At 32.6% G+C, this 17,338-nt stretch overlaps 7 protein-coding genes across 7 annotated transcripts in view; 3 read left to right on the forward strand and 4 right to left on the reverse strand.

Moving 5' to 3' along the window:
* Positions 1-1,978: 1,978 nt before the first annotated feature.
* Positions 1,979-5,002, reverse strand: LOC123004730 (protein THEM6-like). Its single transcript, XM_044398133.1, has 3 exons — positions 4,459-5,002; positions 2,376-2,590; positions 1,979-2,327 (listed from the first exon to the last, which is right to left on the reverse strand). The coding sequence occupies exons 1-3, from the start codon at positions 4,613-4,615 to the stop codon at positions 2,067-2,069; spliced, it is 633 nt and encodes a 210-aa protein (XP_044254068.1). The 5' UTR covers positions 4,616-5,002; the 3' UTR covers positions 1,979-2,066.
* A 292-nt stretch (positions 5,003-5,294) lies between these two features.
* Positions 5,295-7,423, forward strand: LOC123004727 (ribosomal oxygenase 1). The gene is made up of 3 exons (XM_044398130.1): positions 5,295-6,394; positions 6,441-6,953; positions 7,004-7,423. Exons 1-3 carry the CDS (start codon positions 5,523-5,525, stop codon positions 7,320-7,322), a joined length of 1,704 nt encoding a protein of 567 aa, XP_044254065.1. The 5' UTR covers positions 5,295-5,522; the 3' UTR covers positions 7,323-7,423.
* A 1,495-nt stretch (positions 7,424-8,918) lies between these two features.
* Positions 8,919-11,192, forward strand: LOC123004728 (tRNA pseudouridine(38/39) synthase). Its single transcript, XM_044398131.1, has 8 exons — positions 8,919-9,248; positions 9,294-9,418; positions 9,465-9,666; positions 9,715-10,051; positions 10,102-10,249; positions 10,304-10,447; positions 10,858-10,988; positions 11,036-11,192. Exons 1-8 carry the CDS (start codon positions 9,219-9,221, stop codon positions 11,098-11,100), a joined length of 1,182 nt encoding a protein of 393 aa, XP_044254066.1. The 5' UTR covers positions 8,919-9,218; the 3' UTR covers positions 11,101-11,192.
* LOC123004731 (thioredoxin, mitochondrial) lies at positions 11,097-11,596 on the reverse strand. Its single transcript, XM_044398134.1, has one exon. It carries the CDS (start codon positions 11,594-11,596, stop codon positions 11,189-11,191), a length of 408 nt encoding a protein of 135 aa, XP_044254069.1. The 3' UTR covers positions 11,097-11,188.
* Positions 11,593-12,189, reverse strand: LOC123004732 (transmembrane protein 218-like). Its single transcript, XM_044398135.1, has 3 exons — positions 12,058-12,189; positions 11,794-11,996; positions 11,593-11,742 (listed from the first exon to the last, which is right to left on the reverse strand). Exons 2-3 carry the CDS (start codon positions 11,992-11,994, stop codon positions 11,593-11,595), a joined length of 351 nt encoding a protein of 116 aa, XP_044254070.1. The 5' UTR covers positions 11,995-11,996; positions 12,058-12,189.
* Positions 12,190-12,887: 698 nt separating this feature from the next.
* LOC123004729 (upstream stimulatory factor 2) lies at positions 12,888-14,984 on the forward strand. The gene is made up of 5 exons (XM_044398132.1): positions 12,888-13,022; positions 13,069-13,262; positions 13,399-13,568; positions 13,619-13,863; positions 14,332-14,984. Exons 2-5 carry the CDS (start codon positions 13,117-13,119, stop codon positions 14,689-14,691), a joined length of 921 nt encoding a protein of 306 aa, XP_044254067.1. The 5' UTR covers positions 12,888-13,022; positions 13,069-13,116; the 3' UTR covers positions 14,692-14,984.
* An 814-nt stretch (positions 14,985-15,798) lies between these two features.
* The window catches only part of LOC123005053 (transmembrane protein 53-A), a 4,200-nt gene continuing 2,660 nt past the window's right edge, over positions 15,799-17,338 (reverse strand). Inside the window, exons 3-5 of the mRNA XM_044398653.1 lie at positions 16,325-16,593; positions 16,101-16,278; positions 15,799-16,052 (exon numbers count right to left, since the gene is read on the reverse strand). Of these exons, the coding sequence (XP_044254588.1) occupies positions 15,906-16,052; positions 16,101-16,278; positions 16,325-16,593 (594 nt within the window). The 3' untranslated portion in view covers positions 15,799-15,905. The remainder of the gene's footprint in view (positions 16,053-16,100; positions 16,279-16,324; positions 16,594-17,338) is intronic.

The following is a 17,338-nucleotide window of genomic DNA, read 5'->3' on the forward strand; positions in this document are numbered from 1 at the left end:
AATTTTTTTCCGCCAGTTGGTTGTCGTTGAGACTTAACTTTTACATATTTTAAAATTTTTTACACAAATCGTTGTTTTCACTGTAGAACACACTTTGTTATTTGTTAGTCTTTATTTTTTCCTTTGTTATCTAAAAATTGTGATAGTACACACGGAGAAAAAAGTTAGTACGTACCACTTTTTTCAAATTTAAATAGTGCCAAGTATTATTATTCGCAACATTAACTCGATATCACGCCAAAATAGCAGTTTGAATTGTTGTTGTGTCATGTTAGCGCAAAAATCCTGTTTTTTTTCTTCGTTTTTAGATGTATACATATTTTATTTATTTAAATTACTAATATTATTTTATGTCTGTCATGTTTATTTACTGTTGGACAATAAAATTATTTTATTATTGCTACTTTTGATATTTTAATCGTTAGTCTAAAAATCAAACTGCTTCATAGCAAATGGCGCCAAATTTCGAAAACAGCAGATGAGTGAATCCTCAAATCAGAACAGTTCACGTGATAAATCTGCTCATGCGCACAACAGTTCAACATTTGGTGTCGTTTGCACTGTAGAAAAGAGAGTGTTTACGCAAATTTTCTGTGTTTTATGAATTAAATGATAGTTTGAATCTGGTTATCACATTAATTATGGTGGAAAACAAACTTTTCTTGATTAAAATGCAACATTCGAAGACTCTATTAAAATAAACGGTTTGGACCTTATAAAAACATTTCAGAAGTCAGTTGTGTTGTTTCAAGGAAAAAACGCATTTTGTGTTGTGTTTAGTGTCTTTTCTACAAAAAATGGCTGCAGAAAATATGGATTGGACGAAAAACTATAGTGGCCATTATGTGAGTAGCTATTGTAAGTGTAAGTATGTATCGTTTTTTTTTTTTTTAGAAAACGTCTACAGATTTGTCAACAAGAAATTACCACCCAGGATTTGAACTTTTAGGAAAATTACGTTTTTTATGTTGGTGGTAACTAGAATTTTCAGAAGTAATTGGTTTGGTTACCCTATCTTTTGTTTGTCACCAGAAACCAACCTAACCACAAATTTATGGCAACCTGTTCACGAATATCCCAAAATCCTAGGGAGTAATTTCTTGTTGATACGACAATATTTATGGAGTTTTATAATGAATATAATATTAAAAAAGTCTATAGTTTTGGAACAGTATATTAAAAAACAAATTTCATGAGACAAGTTTTAAAGTACGAATTTAAGTTTAAAAAACGAGTGGCGTAGCCACCAGTTATTTTAATGAATAAGTGCTTCAAGGTCTTATGAAACGATTTGTTTTATATTTTTTGTAATTTGCCTTCTTTATTTTTTAGAGAAATATTTACTTTAATCGATTTAGGGATTGTTGTGACAATTGGTAATGTCCAATAATTTTAAAAGTCAAAATTTGATCTAGGTGCCTATTATTAAAGAAATTTTGCCAAATTTACCTGATATAAACTTATGTTTGTCCCCGTTTTTTTTATGTACAATTGCGGACATGGAATTTTACACATCAAATTTATGTTAGTTCAAAAAGGTCAATGTAATAAGTCACGCTTTATTATTGTCATTACGATTGACGTTTGAAACTAAAATTTGAAAGTTTTAGTTGCTATTTATTTTTGGCGTCGATTTTCAGAAAGAATAAAATCATGATAAATTATTTTGATTTGTTGTCATTTTTTTCTCTAGCTGTCAGGATAAAAATTACAAAAATCGAAAGTGAGTTAGTTACACAAGGGTCATTTTACCTTTTTGTGTCAGTCGAATGACAAACCGTCCAAAATTCCGTGTCCGCAATTGTACTGTGAGATCAAAAATTATTTTGGTCAAGGGTGGTCATGGATATTAACATAATTGTCATAGGTTATGTATTGACAGAATTATTTCAAATGGTTGACAACAACAACGTTTTCCATTTCATAACCTCCCTTGACCAATCAAAGTTTATTAAAAACTTATATCTTCTTATATCGTTTAAATTAAAAAAAAACAACACTTTATTAGAAGTTTGCGGAAGATTACAACATATATAGGTATTATTATGTACAATAAAAAAATAGTTTTATTTATTACTTTTTAAAGAGACACTTGAAGTTTCGTTATATTCTATCCATATCGCTAATTCCGGAGTTACTTCCGGTTTTTCCTTCTTATTCATTTCTAAGTCGTCTACTGGAGAATTAACTAAAACTTCATTAATCACATCTTCAACATTACAATTAGTCAGTCGAGTTCGACACAACACGATTGCATTTATAAAATTATCGGATGGTGTCAGGAAACGATGCTCCATGTATATACTGTCTTTGTCCCAATATTTAACCTGCAAGAAAGTAAAATTAAAATATTCAAAAAAATACAGAAAATGTACCTTTGTAGTGATTTGATATCTTTGGAACAATTTTATAAATCGTCTATACCTTATAGTCGACGCACCCAAAACCAGACCTCCACCATGTTTCTTGATACATTTGTAAAGACCTGTTCTTTCGTAAAAATCTATTTTAGCAAAGTCCAGTTCACGCAGAAATCGGGCATTGTTCATGTGGGTTAACATAGAGTCTATGTCGTTCGTCAAGCAGATACCTGAAAGAAAAAACAAGCAGTTTTGCAAAAAAAAAATACATAAAAAGAGAGTGAAAAACTGATTTTTTGTCCTCGAAGATAGACGGTATAGTTCATTTCTGAAATCTACAGATTGAGAGTTATATCTATTTGTTTATTTTGGGTATTGACAACAAAGGCAACGAGTATGTAAGTCTTAGATGAAACAACCTGTATGTAAATTTGCTTCATATACAAAGTTATCAACAAGAAATTACCACCTAGGATTTTAGGGAAATTACGTTTTTTATGTTGTTTGTAATTATAAAATTCAGAACTAATTTTAACACCTAAGTTTGGTTAGCCGTTGTTGGTACGATTGACGTATTCTGTCAACTTGCTGTCAACATCAATTGAATTGTCCATACAAGCTGACATGTAACTGACCAACCTAACCAAATTTATGGCAACCTAGTCACAGATATCCCTAAATCCTAGATTGTGATTTCTCGTTGGTACAGTTGGAGACAAAATACTTTGGTCGTCACTTTTCTGACACTTCAATGTAATTCAAGCTTTAACGCTAAAATAAATGACAATTTCAAATTAATGACAGCTATTATATTTTCCTATCAAAAATATATACAACTTGTCACCATGATTGACAGTAGCTAAAAATAAGGTTAACAGTTAAACCACGTTTTACAAGTGACATTGACGACCAAAGTATTTTGTCTCCAACTGTACGACATTCATTTTTGTTTTAGACTAGAGTAGGCTATGCAATTTGGCAAGTTATATGATGGCTGAATGACAATAAAATAGCCTACTCTGGTCTAAAACAAAAATGAATGTATTATAATTATGTAGGTAATAAATATATACAGGATGTTCAAAAAATCGCGCACTTCCTTGACACTGTCTTCGGGCGGTGCCCTAGAAACAAGAAAAATGATTTAAAAAAATCTATCTCTAAAAATTTCAAAATTATGAGAGTTTAAATTTCGCACTATGACTCTATTTATTTTTGTTGGAAAAATAATTTTCCAAGTTTTTTTGCTACAGGCTGTTAGAAGAGGAAACAAAGAAGCTGTATCCTAAATTGTAACTCTGTTCAATGTTATTTGTGGCTTTCATTGTCACAATTTTTGTACCTTTAGTAAATAATTATAAAAAAACATATAAGATCAATAGACTTAAAAAAATGTCAAATGTCAAAAAATAATTGTCAAATTTTTTTGACAGAGAATTTTTTAAACATTTTTTCAGTACTCTGAGGGACTACCCAATTACTCCCTTTCAAGGAAGTGCGCGATTTTTGGAACACCTGTATGTTTTTAGAATACTTTATTGTTTTATATAGTTTTTTTCTTTATTTTTATGGAACGGATGTTTGCTTTTGATTAAATTTCTGATCTAAGTGGCTTTTGACTTTCAAATTAAGTTGGTAATACTGTATAAAAGAGACAGACAGATGTTAATTCCATACTACAGGGTGCCCATTTTATCTGTTCCCGCCATTTCATAAATTATTTTATGTAAACTATTCCAAATTGAATAATCGTAGTCGGTGCTTGACTATCGAAAACTTCCAAAACTTAAATTCAAAACTCAAATGTATAATAACGGGCACAACAGCAAAAATTAACAAATTATTGTATTATTGGTTGCCTATTTATGAAATTTAAGGTGGGAACAGATAAAATGGGCACCCTATATTTGTCGATATTTTTTGATATTGCCAACTTAATTTTAAAGTCACGGGCCGCTTTGATCAGAAAGTTAATTAAACGCATGGTATTAACATTGTTGAATGAGCAAGAAAAAATTGCTACTGAAGAGAGCGCGACATTTGGACCAGCGAAACGTGTAATTTTGGAACAGCCTATATCACTAGCAAAAAGACTTACCATTAATTACAGTTTCACTTAAAAGATGAACTTTTTTCCTTGACATCTTGGCAAGAAGCACACAGAGAGAGGCACGTAGAAAATAGTGTATTTCAAGAAATGAATAAAGAAATAAAATCAGGATTAAAACACCAAACAAAATATAACATAACATCATTTTAGTGAAAAAATTCAATTAAACGATCACATTACTGTACTGTATCACGTCTTCCTCAATACCTGACTTGAAAAATTCAACTGTTATGAAATTTTCTTATTAGCTGACTGCTGCAGAAATTTAAACAAAGTGGAATATAAACGAAACCGACACTTTTCACACACACTCAGGCGCCCATTTCAAATGTCAATAATTTTATACGCAAGCGCTTTTACCCTTATTTATGATGGCATTATCGATGAGAACCTTGCATAATACTAAGAATATTTAAAAGTAATTTTTTATACGTTTTGGTTTGTTTTTTTTTTGGGGACTTCCCCAGTTGGGATTTTTTCGGTTCGGGGTAAAAAATTACTCTCCTATACCGAGTGATCAAGAGTGCCTGTTTGAGTTGGCAACAGAATTAAGCTTGTTTGCAACACTGCAACAAGAGGTGACTTTTCTCAATTAATAACAAATATTAATGATGCTGTCACTCCCAAGTTGAAGGCACTGTACTGTTTTAATGAATGTTTTATTATATGATCAATTGTTAATTTTTTTTGTGTAATGTTATTTATTATGATTTATGACGTATAATGGCATAGTTTTTGTTTATGTGTAGTTTTCCTGTGCCCACTGACGGTCATTATGCAAATTTTAATAAGCGTGTTATTGAAGGATAGGAGACGTATAATAATTTTATAATTAATTTTTTATTTTATTAACTTATTTTTATGACATTGTAGTTATTTGGAAAATGCGTTAATTGTCTGGTGGATTTTTATATTTAAGGTTGGTGAATTTGGGAATTTCTCGCGATGGAAAATTCTCGCCTGAGAACTTTCGCTTCATCACGATCATCATACACGCGGTGCATTTTGCGTGATTTTTTTTGAGTTCTGAGTTTGAAATAAACTAATAAACAATGCCTCCCACAAAAAAACCTGATTTGCAACCGGTGTCTGCTTTCTTGATGTATAAGAAGACATCGACGAATAAAGAAATTAAGAAGAAACGCAAGAAAAGTAAGAAGATACAAAATCTTAGGAAAAAAGCCGAAGCGGAAGTTAAAAAACCGCTTTCTTCAAAAAAAATTAATGGAAGACACTCCTACAAAGACTCGTATGATAATCAAGTAGAACAAGATTCTCTTCCTTCAAAAAAAATTAATAACAGTCACTCGCAAGATCTTCCTTTAAAGAAGATCAGTAGCAGTCACTCTGAAGCTCTTCCTTCAAGAAAGTTGAATAGGAGTCACTCCCAAGATTCTTGTGATGAAAATATAATTGACAGTGATGATCCTACAGTAGAAGCACAAAAACTGTTCGAGTGGATAATAGAGCCCCTTGACCCGGAAACTTTTTTTAAAACGTATTGGGAACAAGAAGCTCTTCACATCAAACGGGGCAATAAAACGCACTACTCACATATTTTAAATTCAAGCAGTTTGGACAAAATCCTGCGAAATAATGGTTTATTTTTTACGCGAAACGTTGATGTTGTGGCGTACGAAAATGGGGTTAAACAAGTTTTCAACCAGGAAGGGCGAGCGTCTCCTTCTGCCCTTTGGGACTTCTACAGTAACGGCTGCAGTATTCGTGTCTTAAATCCTCAAACTTACAGTCGCAAAGTCCATTTACTTCTGGCTACTCTTCAAGAATATTTTGGCACAATGGTTGGAGCGAACGTATATTTAACACCACCAGGAAGTCAAGGTTTCGCCCCTCATTACGACGACATTGAAGCTTTTGTTATACAGTTAGAAGGCCGGAAACACTGGAAGTTGTACCAACCAAAGTACATCTCACTTTTTTACCACAGATATTTCATTTAATGTTTTCAGAGATGAAGATGTTCTAGCTAGATTCTCAAGTCCTAATTTTAAACGTGAAGAATTAGGGGAACCCTTCATGGAGTTGACTTTAAATGCCGGTGAACTGCTGTACTTCCCCAGGGGCACCATACACGAGGGTTGCACTGATGAAGACTCACATTCGTTGCACATCACAGTTTCTGTGTATCAACAAACGTCATATGTGGATTTATTAGAGCACATTTTGCCCAAAGCACTGAAGAAAGCCGCCGTTAGTGATGTTGAGTTTCGAAAAGGACTTCCTCTCAATTATTTAAAAGATTTTGGAGTGGCCACTCAATCGAAAAATCGAAAATTCCTCACTTCAAAAATTAAAAATTTAATGAATTGTTTGATTAACTATGTGGATATTGATCATGCAGCTGATCAGTTGGGCAAAAAATTCATGTATGACTCGATGCCTCCGATTTTAGCAAAAAGTGAGACGGGGAGAACTTCAAAAGCAGATGGGCCGGTTTTAAAAGATGGTGTTGTTACAAATAGGTAACTAGAGTAATATTTTTTGAAGTCACATTTGATTGATTATTTTTCAGAGTTGAAATTGATTTAGATACTAGAGTACGTTTATTGCGTTATTATTGCATTCGTTTAGTTTGTGACGACAATTCGGCCCCAAAACTCTATTACAACACTCAAAACGCTACAGTTTACCATGGCGAAGAAGAACAATGGTTGGAATTGGAACCGTCTATGGTACCTTTAATTCAAATGCTTCAAAACACGTATCCTCGCTACATTGAAGTGGAAAAATTACCATTGGAAGACATGGCGGTTAAAATGCAACTAGTCTTGGATTTATGGGAACACGGATTGTTAATCACCGAGTATCCCCTAGATGTAATAGATTATTAAAATTTTGAACAAAATGTTATTTTGAAGAGAAATATTTTTTTCTGTATTTACACTTGACTACAAAAAAAACGCAAATTGTTTTTTTTATACTGTAATTTGGCCTGTTAATAAATGTCAGTTTTTTGACGTTTTTTTTTGACAATTTCATAATTGTCCAAGGTTCTAACAAGTTTTTCTATTTTATTCCATTTCGTGTTTAGCATTGACTTATGGCAAGACCACCCAATACGACATTTCTTTTGATAGTTTTCTAACCTTTTTGGGAACAACCTTTTTCACACTATGTAAAACTGAAAAATTTGACAACTTTGTTTTTGACAATTTGCGTTTTTTTTTTCACTCAAGTGTGCAGTTGGAGACAAAATACTTTGGTCGTAATTCAAGCTTTAATGAATGACAATTTCAAATTAATGACAGCAAAAATATGTACAACTTGTCAACTATGATTGACAATAGTTAAAAATAAGGTTAACAGTCCTAAAGCATGGTTTACAATTTAATGTCACTCAAGTGACATTGACGACCAAAGTATTTTGTCTCCAATTGTACATTCCCGTTCTAAAAGTTTATGAATTCTAAAATCTTACTGTTTTAGAGCTAGTCTCATAATAGTTATTTGTGTTACAAGGGAGGAAAGTATCTTTTCCTCCCACAGGTTACTGTCGGAGACTTGTCGAGGGAGGAAAAGACACTTTCCTACAGTGTAATGCACATAATTTTTCCTACGATCCAGCAAGAAAAACTTTAAAAGTAACAATTTCTTTTGATATCCCAGTTTTGCCATTAAATCTAGCATGTTTTTCCGTTTCTATAGGGGAGGTAAAATTTTTACACAGAACAACAGGTTTCTATATTCTAATGTGATTCTAATATAGGAACCCTAGAGGTTACATACAGAGTGGTTATAAATGATTTTCATCTAGCCAGCTGTGAATTTTCCATGTAAAATAAAAAATGCCGCTTTACGAAAATAGGAGTAGCTACTTGTTTTAACTCAAAATTAAAAAATCGCCGTTTACTAAGCGTCCACTTCGAAAATAGACTTCAATTATAAACTTGTTTTCTTCCAAAGTGTTCATCATTATCAATTATTGTTGGAAATAATTAGTTGAAACAATAAAAGTTTAATTAACAACCATTTATTATTAACTAATAAGTGACACTAATGACAGAACTAGAGCTTTCAAAAAAGTAGAGCGGCACAAATAAAGTTACATGCAAAAAAATTCCAAAGCTGGCTAGATGAAAATCATTTATAACCACTCTGTATTATATTTTTATTGTAATTTTGACAGTTGACGGAGGACATTTTTTTTAATTGGATACTTGCCTTTATGAAAATAGGGTGGAAAAACTTACTTTTTTTTGTGTTGGGGAAAAATTGCTAAATTTCAGATGTTTGTTTTTTATGCAAAAACACTGGCGGACACGGAATTTTGGACGATGTGTCATTCGACTGACAAGAATGTAAAACGGGCTTTAGGCAACTAACCTCACTTTCGCTTTTTGTAAGTTTTATCCTGATAGCTAGATAGCAAAACAAAATAATTTATTGAATTTATATAAAACACGTATTGCTGGCATTATTGTTTCGGAAAATCGACGTCAAAAAAAATTTCAACAAACTTTCAAATATAATGACAATAAAGCGTGGCTTACATTGACATTTTTTTTAAGACATAAATTTGTCCAAACTTCCGTATCAGCCACTGTATTAAGTTTTGAAATCTACTATAAACAAATCTTGACTATAAACACTAAAAATCAATTTTTACATAAAATTTTGCAACACAAGTTATGAAAATTTGGTGAATTAGGAATTCGGGAAAACGGGATAACCATAACCAAAAAATTCACCGGTTGAGAAATCACAAATTAAATTTATTCTTGAATAAAATGGATAACTTCCAAAACTGCACAAAGGAGGTAGAGTGCAACTCATTTATAATTTTTTTTTTAATTTGAGTGTAGGAATTAATTGCAGAGGTAAAGGCCCTGAGGGCCCATAACAAACAATTGCAAAATATCATCCAAAAGGGCACATCTACTAAACCAGATCAGCCGAAATGCAATAAGAAACCATTCGATTTCCAAAAGTAAAAAACATTTTATTTTATGATCAATATTTGAATAAATTTCTAGTTGTAAATTCCACCACGTTTTGTTGAAATTCTTGTATCTGGGTTGGGACTACCAAGGGTATGTCACTCAGGAAGACACCGTGAATACCATAGAACACCATGTGTTTAATGCCCTTACGAAAACCTGTTTGATAGAAAACCGTTTCAGTGCCAACTACCATCGTTGTGGGCGCACTGATAAGGGCGTTAGTTCTTTTTCGCAGGTTCATTCTCACTAAATTTTTTACCAATTCAATAAAACCAAGTTGCAGGTCATATCTCTAGATCTACGGTCCAACGGTTCTGATCTGAAAAACGAAATCAACTACTGTAAAATTCTAAATAGTGTTTTGCCTGAAAATATCCAGTTTGTAGCTTGGTCTCCTGCTAAAAGCGGATTCAGTGCGCGTTTTGATTGTAAAAATCGCACTTACAAATACTTTTTCCCCAAATCGAACTTGAACATTGAAGCGATGAAGACAGCAGCGAATTATTTATTAGGAACGCATGATTTTAGGAATTTTTGTAAAATGGATGTGAATAATGGCGTTGTGGAATTCAATAGAACCATCCTGACGGTTGATATTAGTTTATTTCAGGATGATGGACGTAATGTTTCAGTTTTTGGGTTTAAAAGCGTTCTAAATTGTGTTTTTTAGGATATTCGATTCATGTTTTGACTATTAAAGGGAACGCTTTCTTGTGGCATCAGATTCGTTGTATTGTCGGGATTTTGGTATTAGTAGGTCAAGGTAAAGAAAAACCGGAAGTTGTTGTGGAACTTTTAGACGTGACAAGAAATCCGAGGTAATTATTTTGATAAAATACTGACTAAAAAACTTGTGATGTGTGTTTTTTTAGAAAACCAGATTATCATATGGCCAGTGAAGTTCCCCTCAACTTGTACGACTGTCATTATGATGACATAAATTGGATTTATGACAAAGAAGCACTAAACATTGTAAAAACAAAGTTATATAAAATTTGGATGTTCTCGTCCATAAAGTATGGAAATCGTGCTGAAAAAAAGTTTTTTTCTAATTTGCGTTTATAATACGTTTATTAATGTCTTGGCTATCTATAAAAGCACACTCTACTTTAATGAATTTAGGGTTATTTAGTTTTTGTATGCCGCTTCTGATTTGTTGGCTTATATTTTATTTATTATTATTATGTTGTAACAGTAATACTAATAATGTAAATTTTGTTTTTAATGACAGATGACAGAAATGATTCAAAAAATCAGGTGGGCGCCGAGTGTTACCAACCGATACCAACTAACACAAAATTCTCTAGACAAAAATATATTTTTTTCAATTAAAATAAGAAAAAAGGGGCGCAAATTTGAAAAAATAGCATAAAATACTCGTTTTATAATCAACCCTTATTTAATATACTATTTTTGATTGTTTTAGAACCGCAATGATGAAGAGTATGTTGTTGGATTTGGAGAAAGAAACGGGTGAAATGCATTGTTCTAGCGATTTTCTTATACAAGGCGTAAAATGTAAAAACTATATTCCAGTAATGAAAAGACAGTTGTGTGGTAAGTACAACCAAACTTGGTCGTACCAATGATTCAATCTTTTTTAGAGAGTCTAGAGGATAAAATTGAACATTCCTTAAAGCGACGCAAAAGAAAACAAAACCCAAGTTAACTATACAAGAATATATTCATAAATACATAAACAAACCGTTATCTGAATTGTGATTTTATAACTAATAAACAAAACGCAGTCCAAATACCTAACTTACTTTTTTACTTAACTTACTAATTAAACTTTCAATCATATTTGCGTCAACAAGACCGATAAATTTGTCAACAACCAGTCCATTTCTTATGGCTATGACGGCAGGCACAGCTTTGACTTCAAAAGTGTGGACTAGTTCAGCATGGTCTTCTACGTCTACAATAGCTAAGTCGATATTGTTGTCATGTTCAATCAATTCCTTCATTTTTGGGGTCAAAATATGGCAAGGTTCGCACCATTCAGCGTGGAAGTTCACAATTACGGGGTTATCAGAATTCATGACTTTGTTGAGAAACTCGTCGTTACTTTTAATTGTGATTAATCTGTTCAATTTAATTGAAGAACTGAAGCATCTACTGCAGGTGACTAATAAGTTTTTTGATGCTAATTTTGTAAAAATCATTGTGAGGAAATATGAAATTGTTTAATTGCTTTGGGTTGAATCCGCTCGACACAGTGGAGGAGGAAGAAGAAGATGAAACCCAAAAAGGCACTTGCTATTAGAAATGACAGCAATATCACACGATAAACAAATTTGTAGTCTTTCTCCTGTAAACAGTGGTACTTGAAAATGGTTCAGGGTACTGTTTATGAGCTTACGAAACTGTCACCCCCTTCAATAGGTGTTTTAGGATCCTCAAGTGGAATAATGATCAGTGTAATTGTTAAAATTGTTGTCACAATTAGGATAATCCAGGCGATATTATTTTGGTACTTTATCCCAACAACGAAAATGATAAGCGTCAATATCCACAGGATTATAAGGACAAAAAGGCCCACACCGATGCTTCCAATTATCATCACTAAAAATACACATATTTATTTTTTTATTAATAACTCGACACAATTTTATTGTGCAATTACCTCCACTTAGACACTCTTGGACTTCAAAAAGCACATTTTAAATAGAAAACCTGTAAAATAAATTAGTTTTAGTTTGTTTATTGATTTTTTACAAATATTTTGGATTATTATTCAACGAGGTTAGTATACGCACCTGTCTTTTGCTGCAAAAATCCCACAAAATCGAAAATTGAACCATAGCCGCCTGAGTTAATTTCAGTTGACCATGGTTGTTTTTCTTTTATTTGGCCACGTGGAGGGTTTTACTAAAAGTTAAAAAAAAATTTTAATTTATAATACGTTTATTAACGTCTCTCAGTAGAAGTCGTTTATGGCTATCTATAAAAGCATACTGTACTTTAATGAATTTAGGGTTATTTAGTTTTTGTATGCCGCTTCTGACTTGTCAGGTAACAAATTTTGCGTTGTTTCTTCGGCAATTTCGCGAATTTCGGGCGGAGTGCAAACTAAATTCTGTTTCTCATATTTTATTTATTATTATTATGTTGTAACACTAATAACTAATAATTTGTAAATTTTATTTTTAATGACAGACGGCAGAAATGATTCAAAAAATCAGGTGGGCGCCGAGTGTTACCAACCGATACCAACTAACACAACATTCTCTAGACGACAAAAATATATTTGTTTTAATTAAAATAAGAAAAAAATGGGCGCAAATTAGAAAAAATAGTATAAAATAACTTGTTCTTTAATATACTATTTTGCTTTTTAGATTATCACACTATCGCCACTAGTGGCGCTGGGATCAGCGAGTAAAGAGGTAAAGAAAACTGTAATTGGCTACAGTAATGAAATTTTAAATTTTCAGATGATATTTATCGCAATCCAGATGAGTTTCAGCCGGAATTTTTCAGCCGGCCCTTGTGTTTAAAAAATTATTGTTGAACAAGAATGACGTCACATGTGTAAGAATTTGAAACCAGCATTATGCCCCACTTGGCTTTTAACCACTAGACGATAAGGTAATATTAAGAATTGGGGTAATGCTCATTATTTTCGTGATTCCAGTGGGTTGTTATCTCCGGTGGTATTTGGAAAATTCTCCAATTTTGACGCATGCGTATTGTCATTTGTCAAAAATTGGTGTCGCATCACATGACCCGATTTGTCCCCGTGACCAAAATTGAAGGAAAATTCAAAAAATTCAAGTCACACAACACAAATAGGCCTATCATGGATATGCTGGACCCTCTGGATTCGAGGTAATATTTTGGTTTTGTTAATAAATATTAAATAATGGATTTATTTGTTATGTAACTGTTTCATTGGTGTGGACAAGGTCATACTGAATTCACTCATAGATAACTATTTGTCTAGTATTTTGCGTGTGTATTTTAGTGCAGAAGTTGAAGAGGTTGAGTCCAAAGTTATACTAAACGATAATGTCATATCAAAGAATTCCGTCGAAAGTGATGATGAGCAGAATGTTGTTGATCACCTTTCACCTCAGACCCTTTTGGAAACACCTCCCGATAACGAAGTACAGTACTCTTTGAGGTCTCCAGAAGGTAATACTTTTTCATTACTTTATATTCCTTATTGCTTTATTTTCTTGTAGGCATGATAACATACAGAGTCCTACAAGTGGAGGAAGGTGTAGAATCTGTGCCTCAAATTGTCACAACTGGTAGCAATTTCTCAAACACTAACGTTCAGCAAGTTCTCACCAGTAATCTCAATGGCCAAGTCTATGTTATTGGAAACCCAAATGATGTTTTCGCGACACAAACAGGGGCAAGGGCTATTGCCCCAAGATCCTCTATTATTGACAATAGCACTTCCGTGGTAACAAATATTAAGCGAGTAAGTGAAACAACTGAGAATTCATTTTTTCAATTTTTACAAAAAAAAAAAATAAATTAGAGTAGGCGTCGACTAATTTCTACAGTTGGCAACACATTGGGTTGTATGAATAAAGTTAAGTAGTAAAAGATAGACGTAATTTAGATTTTGTGAGAAAGAAAGAGACAAAACTATAGTAAAAGCTTTTGCTACATTTTATTCAAACCATCCATTGGCTGGCTGGGAATCTGGGGGAAATTTTCCACACAAACTGAAAGTGAAAATGACCATTCACCGTTTTCGTCTTGTACAGCAATAAAAATTTTCTGCTCTAAAGTGAACATTATTCCACTCAAAAGTTGTCAAAGTTTCCGCTGAATGTCAAAAATCAGGATTGCCATCTGAAGGACTTTAATCGTCGCCTACTCTAATCTATTATTTTTTTGATCGCAGGGTGGTTGTTATTTTCTTTTAATTTGTTTATTATAGCGGGACGAGAGGCGAAGAGCCACCCATAACGAAGTAGAGAGACGAAGAAGAGACAAAATCAATAACTGGATTACGAAATTATCAAAAATAATCCCAGAGAACAGCCCTCCAGATATGAAAGGCAATGGCCACTACGACGGACAGTCAAAGGGTGGAATTTTAGCAAAAGCGTGCGAATATATTTTAGAATTACGGGAAACGGAGCAAAAGTGTGACCTATACCAGAAAGAAAATAAGCAATTAAGTCAAGCACTTGAGTTACTGAAGCAGAAAAATGCCGTTCTAGAACAAGAAAATAGGACTTTCAGGGAAATTTTAAAAAGGAACGGACTTGATGTACCAAATAGTATAATGTCATAGATCTATGTAATTATTTTCATATACATACCTACATGTAATTTAAGAAATATTACACTATTATACTTTTGTTGTGTGTTAAGGATTTTTTGGAATTTTTATGCTTTGTTGCTACAAGATTATTAAATTGAGAATTTTTGTTACTGTGTAGTTTCATATCGTGCGATTTGATACCATTTTACGGTCTTAAAGAGTGACAGTATGTGTTATAATGAGGTGCCTATCTAGAAAGGAGACGGGATCACATAACTATGTACGCGTGATAACTGTATTTTATAATAAACACGACAATTGTCTATCTTATTATCATTATCCTTAAACTTTCAAAACACAAATGCTGAATTATTTCGTCGTAAAAGAATAAGTATATAGTAATAGTGCGCCAATGCCATTATAAAACGAGTATTTTATGCTACTTTTTCTAATTTGCGCCCCCTTTTTTCTTATTTTAATTAAAACAAATATATTTTTGTCGTCTAGAGAATTTTTGTTAGTTGGTATCGGTTGGTAACACTCGGCGCCCACCTGATTTTACAAATTATTAGTTATTAGTGTTACAACATAATAATAATAAACAAAATATGAGCCAACAGAATTTAGTTTGCACTCCGCCCGAAATTCGCGAAATTGCCGAAGCAACAACGCAAAATTTGTTATCTGACAAGTCAGAAGGGGCATACAAAACTAAATAACCCTAAATTCATTAAAGTACAGTGTGCTTTTATAAATAGCCATATTGAGAGACGTTAATAAACGTATTATAAACGCAAATTAGAAAAACTATTCTATCGAGAGATGAAGATAATTTGTAATCGAGTCATCTCTGGATCCGAAAACGTATGTCTGTTTTTGAACTAACTGCACATAAAACGTTAAATTAAATGCTAAGTTGAAAGGTAAAACAACAGAATGGGCTAACAATAGGTAAATCATAAGTTTAGTTTAATAACTAAATCATTTTTTTGATCATGCCATTTTACCTTTTGTCTTGTCATTTTATTTGACCTTTCACAGACATACGTCTCCGAATCCAAGGATGACTCGATTATAAATTACCTTGATCTCTCGATTTTTGACATTTTCCAAAGCCTAAAATTCAAAATGCGTTTCTGAGAACTCAGAATTTATTTTACCCGTGCTTTTACAAAATGCAATAAATATCGATAAATGAGAATACATTTGCATAAATGACAAAACCAATCCATAATCCCCCCTTTTCACAGTTTCGCTTTTAATTGTGACTGTTGGTTTTCCGATAGCAAACCAATATTTTCAAAAAACTTCAATAACTCCGCCGTGTACTCCTCGGGGTGATGATGATAATGGCCCACGTGTGGAGACTTCTCCCAACACTTCCAGTATGTCTAAACAATGACAATGAAATAATGATTCGGTATTTAAAAAATACTTACTTGTATTCCCATACTTTCCCAATTTTCGCGAGCCCTCAAATTTGACTTTTCCGATCCTATTGGATCAGTTTTGCTAAGGAGGAATAAAGCGGGTGCCCTCACAATATTTGTATGGAACATTTGACTAGCTCGAACGTAATGACATGTCGCGACTTTATCGAAAGTTTTTAAATGGTACCTAAAATCAATATTAACTCTATACACTCTATGAAAATTGGACTAACAATATGTATTGCTTCAACGCCGCTTGTAATACTTTATTCTTGGGGAAAACAGCAAACGGGAACCCTTCGGGAATTTCGGTAATATCCGCTAAACTATCCCAAACTTGCCCTGCAATACGGTCCGAAATGTGCTGGTAACGATTTCGTTCAGCCTCGAGTTGCACCAAAGCTTCGGCCCAGAGGTAGCCTCCGACGGAAAAAGCGTGCACCACCAGGGGGCTGTAGCATCTGTTACTGTCCAAGAACTTCAAAATGTCCACTGCTATGAGCTGCAAATTTTTGTTTAATCCACTTTTGTCATGCTGTTATTTGAATTAAATAAAACACGAGTTTTGACCCTTGTCAATTTTTAAGGGGTAGCCCTACTTTGAATATTCTGAGCCCTACTTTAAAACTTTGTCTTTTTAAATAACTTTCTTTAGAAATAATAAGTTATAATACAGACTGAACCAAAAGTAACGCACTAAATTCATATCTTTGTTATGAGTCATTTTTCAAAAAAAATCCTCGAACAGTCGATTTTATTTTTTTAAATGCTACATTGTAACACTAGTTGCATTTATGTCATTCGTTTTCGAATTTTTTTTTTTAATGTCAACTGACTTTTTTTATTTTATTACAGTTTTAGATAGTACACATCGTTATTTTTCTGGCAAGCATAAAAAAATAAAACAAAAAAATGCAAAAAAGAAGAAAACAAAATAAAAAAGTTATAGAAAATTTCATACAAAGAGCTTTATGTTCTTGTTCGTGCTTTATTTTATAAGAGTTGATTGATTTGTTTTTATTTTTTTGTGTTTAGATTTCATATTGTTATTAAAAATAATGAAAAAAGTATTGTTGGGCAGTCTTTTTTCGTGTTATTTTACGTTAAAAACATTGCAATTCCTTTTATTTGCAATTTTTAAGAAAATTGGAAAAACGATTTATAAATTAAGTTTGACTTGGAAAAACCAGTCCTAAATTTCAAAAACCAATCCATGAATATAAATTTTAACAAAAAAATGGAAAAAC

Source organism: Tribolium madens, unplaced genomic scaffold (assembly GCF_015345945.1).
Source record: "Tribolium madens isolate multiple individuals breed KSU strain unplaced genomic scaffold, Tmad_KSU_1.1 Scaffold_20;HRSCAF=117;Tcas5.2_LG4, whole genome shotgun sequence".
Classification (NCBI taxonomy): Eukaryota; Metazoa; Arthropoda; class Insecta; order Coleoptera; family Tenebrionidae; genus Tribolium; species Tribolium madens.